At 37.7% G+C, this 3988-nt stretch overlaps 1 protein-coding gene across 2 annotated transcripts; it reads left to right on the top strand.

Moving 5' to 3' along the window:
- The first annotated feature begins 292 nt into the window (after positions 1–292).
- LOC113862874 (receptor-like cytoplasmic kinase 176) lies at positions 293–3720 on the top strand. Of its 2 annotated transcripts, none has more exons than XM_027496145.1 (7): positions 293–442; positions 586–651; positions 1296–1618; positions 1892–2027; positions 2174–2316; positions 2417–2540; positions 2977–3720. In XM_027496145.1, exons 2-7 carry the CDS (start codon positions 600–602, stop codon positions 3444–3446), a joined length of 1248 nt encoding a protein of 415 aa, XP_027351946.1. In that variant the 5' UTR covers positions 293–442; positions 586–599; the 3' UTR covers positions 3447–3720. The 2 variants fall into 2 exon arrangements, with proteins under 2 accessions (XP_027351946.1, XP_027351945.1); XM_027496144.1 differs by having other exon boundaries at positions 2177–2316.
- The last annotated feature ends 268 nt before the right edge of the window (positions 3721–3988 follow it).

Consider the following 3988-nt stretch of genomic DNA (forward strand, 5'->3'; position numbering starts at 1 on the left):
AAATGAACCGTCATTTTTAAATTAATACTTACACAAAATTTATAAGACTAAATTACCTAAAACATATAATTTTTTTGACAAATTTTATTAATAATCTTTAAAATTATTGATACAATAATATATATATTATATTATTTATATATAATTAATCCTTATTACATATTCCCTACATTAATGTTTGCTGGGTGGAAAAAAGACAAAAAGGAAAAGAAGGTGGTGAAAAAGTGAAGTCAACCAACCTTCTATTCTACTCTGGTTTGCCAAAAGGGTCCAAAAAGGCTACCAACATTATTAAAAGCCTCCAACAACAAAGTGATCGAAGTTCCTCTTTTGACCCTTTCACTCTTCCTTCCACGATCCTTCTCATCAAACCCCAAATCATCAAAAGTTAGATAAAAGGTTCTGAAATCTCTGCTACTGAGTGCGTAATCACTAGGATCTGGTGGGTTCAACGGTCTTTCATTTTCTGGGGTGGCTTGTTACCCCCCTTTTCCCCTATGTTTGCAAATTTGCATTTTCACCCTTTCAAGTTTCAGTCTTTGTTTGTTTGCATCTGAAAAACCTTAATCTTTGATTTGGTTATAGGGGTAATTTTGTTGATGGGTGCTTGTTGGAGTACTCGGATTAAGGCTGTGAGTCCTTCCAACACAGGTTAGCATGTTTTTGGATCTTCATTTTCTTCTTTGTCAATGTTTAAATGAGTTAATTTTTCTTCTGGGGTTGGAAATGAACATGGGAAATGCTTAAAGTTGTTAACTTTATGGGTAGTTGTGCAGTGTATTTGATACATGATTGAGCATTGAGATCCTTGCAAGATAAGGCTGCTGTGGTTTTTGTGATATGGTGATCTGTGCCTCATGAAAAAAGGAGTTTGATTTGAGAGACCCATTATTGAATTGTTAGATTTGAGAGAACTTTCGTGTGGATTGAAGCTTTTCTACCCCACTCAGGGTTAGTTTGTTATGGGAGGAAAAATGGGGTTGAAAATTATTTTGATTATTTTCCAGTTAAATTTTACTAATAACGCTAATCCATGAAAAGTTCACCTTTTGTAACCCCATTCCGAAGTAATTAGAAACGGGGTTTTCTGCAAGATAATTCCTCTGGGAAGAAACCGTAATCTGAGTCGGAGGAAAGTTCTTGTTGAGACAAGATAAGGTTAATTTAGGGGTTTTGTGGGACTCCATGTAAATTTGGCATAAAAAGTGAAGACTCTGTTAATGTTGTTCGTTTTAAGGCCAGTGATGGCGAGTGAAGTGAGTCTTTATGAACTTGTTTTTCTTGGTATGATGTAGGGTTCACTTCTAGAAGTGTCAGCAGGAGCGGCTATGACACCAGTTCAAATAGCAGGAACTCATCAGCTTCCATATCTGTCACTTCTCGGAGTGAGGGTGAGATCTTGCAATCTTCCAACTTGAAAAGCTTCAGCTATAATGAGCTAAAGGCAGCCACAAGAAATTTTCGCCCGGATAGTGTCTTGGGGGAGGGTGGGTTTGGTTCAGTTTTCAAGGGCTGGATTGATGAGCATTCACTTGCTGCCACCAAACCAGGAATAGGCATGATTGTTGCTGTGAAGAGACTTAACCTAGATGGATTCCAGGGTCACAGAGAATGGTTGGTTAGTATCAATTCTTCTCGGGATACTACTAATTCAGTTTCCTGTCTGATGTGTATTGTTGTGGCTTTAAATTTTAATTCATTGTATATTAAACAAATTCTTGGCAACTGCAAGCATTTTTGGGTACACTTTCATTTTCCCTGTCTTAACTGTTTGGAGGATTTTCAGTGGAACTGTATGGACTTGACACTGTGATACTGAAGTTCCACCAATGTACAAAACTGATTGCATAATAGTTAATGTTCTTCTTGTTTTGTATCATTTGATTCACAGGCTGAAATCAACTATCTTGGGCAACTACAGCATCCGAACCTTGTCAAGTTAATAGGATACTGTTTTGAGGATGAGCATCGGCTTCTGGTTTATGAATTCATGCCTAAGGGTAGCATGGAAAATCATCTGTTCAGACGTTAGTATCTTCTACTTTATTTGATTGTACAAGTACTTTTTCCTTTTAGTACCCCTTAATAGAAGTTTTTTCCCCCTCGATAGTAATAAGTTAAACTTTAATCCTCTATGTTCTAGTACTAATGTCTGAAATCATCATTAATACAGGAGGTTCTTACTTTCAGCCATTCTCTTGGAATTTGAGGATGAAAATAGCCCTTGGGGCTGCAAAGGGCCTTGCTTTTCTCCATAGTACAGAACCTAAAGTCATATACCGTGACTTTAAAACTTCAAATATCCTGCTTGATACTGTATGTATAATTTGCAACTTTAGCATGCCCTGTTATGGTTGAAAATATGATTGATTTAGTTGTTGATTACTGTGATACTTTGTTGCATGTTGCTTTGCAGAGCTACAATGCCAAACTTTCTGATTTTGGGTTGGCCAGAGATGGTCCAATTGGTGATAAAAGCCATGTCTCTACTAGGGTCATGGGAACCCGTGGATATGCAGCTCCAGAGTATCTAGCAACAGGTATCATCTCTGGTGTTTTTCAAATTATTCTCCCAGCTAAGATTTTGTGTTTCCTGAACTAGTTTTCGTCCTCATAAAAATATGGTGTTTTTGTTGATTGACTAAAAGGTTTTATGTCCACTTTCTTAGTCTAGTTACTTAATTTCTGAAGTGGTGTTTACACCTTATTCTATCAATAGAGTTCTAAGCACCCCTTTCGTTTACTCTAGCGCGTGCCTTGAATCATTATGGCTCTGCAGAATGTGAATTACCATGGTTGTCTTACTTTTCTTTGGATAAATTTGTCAATCTTTCTATCCTCACAAAATATTATGTTTCAATTGTCAGTTACAAAGTTTGCTGCCATCTTTTGACTTTTGAATTTACTAGACTTGGGAAGCAAATAAAACTGGATCACCTATTATTTTTTATCACTGAATAATTTTTGTTTTACTAGGTCATCTCACTGCCAAGAGCGATGTATATAGTTTTGGGGTAGTTCTTTTGGAAATGATATCAGGAAGACGGGCGATAGACAAGAACCAGCCAACTGGAGAGCACAACCTTGTTGAATGGGCCAAGCCTTACCTATCTAATAAACGCAGAGTTTTCCGTGTCATGGATCCACGTCTTGAAGGTCAATATTCACATAGTCGAGCTCAAGCAGCAGCTGCGCTGGCTGTGCAATGTCTTGCTATAGAGCCTAAGTGCAGGCCAAATATGGATGAGGTGGTAAGAGCATTGGAGCAGCTTCAGGAATCAAAGGACATGCAGAAAAAAGGTGGTGATCATAAACAGCATCATGCACACAATAATGGCCTCGGCCGTTCCAGTGGCCACCCTGCTGCACCCAGCAATGGTAGTGCCGATGTTCCTAGAAAGGCTTCTGCTTATCCCAGGCCTTCTGCTTCTCTCCTTCACCCTTGAGAGAATTTTGTGAAGCAGCAAGCGGGAAGCTGAACACAAGAGGTTCTGAGGTTTAGGTGTGGCATGAACCATAATTATGCAAGCAATGTATAGTTTCTGTTATTTCTATGTTGTATGAGCTACATTATAAATTCTTTTCTTCTTGTGGTCCTGGATTGTTAGACATGCAAGTCTAATATGAATCCTTAAGATGATTTTGTATCTTGTATACAACTGCAACAATACCTATGTGGATGATGCACTACTTTTTGCTCTTGCTTTTAATATGTAAAAAGTTTTCATCATGTTGACTGTTTGACTTATCCATCACAACCACCATGCCCTGTTGACTGCTTTTTCACTTTTGTTTCCAAATCATCGTCGTGTAGTAGCATTGTGGGTCACTTGTAGTTCAACCATTTTTTCCTTTCTCTTTGAAACTTCTTAAGTCAAATTTCTCAGCTGTGCCATTTGTTGCAATTAATGTGCCTGAACATTCATTTTATATGTTCCTTGAAAAACTAAAACTAATGAAGTTTCTTTTGGAAGCCTAGTATCATACT

Source organism: Abrus precatorius, unplaced genomic scaffold (assembly GCF_003935025.1).
Source record: "Abrus precatorius isolate BTA unplaced genomic scaffold, Abrus_2018 Scaffold3, whole genome shotgun sequence".
Taxonomy (NCBI): domain Eukaryota; kingdom Viridiplantae; phylum Streptophyta; class Magnoliopsida; order Fabales; family Fabaceae; genus Abrus; species Abrus precatorius.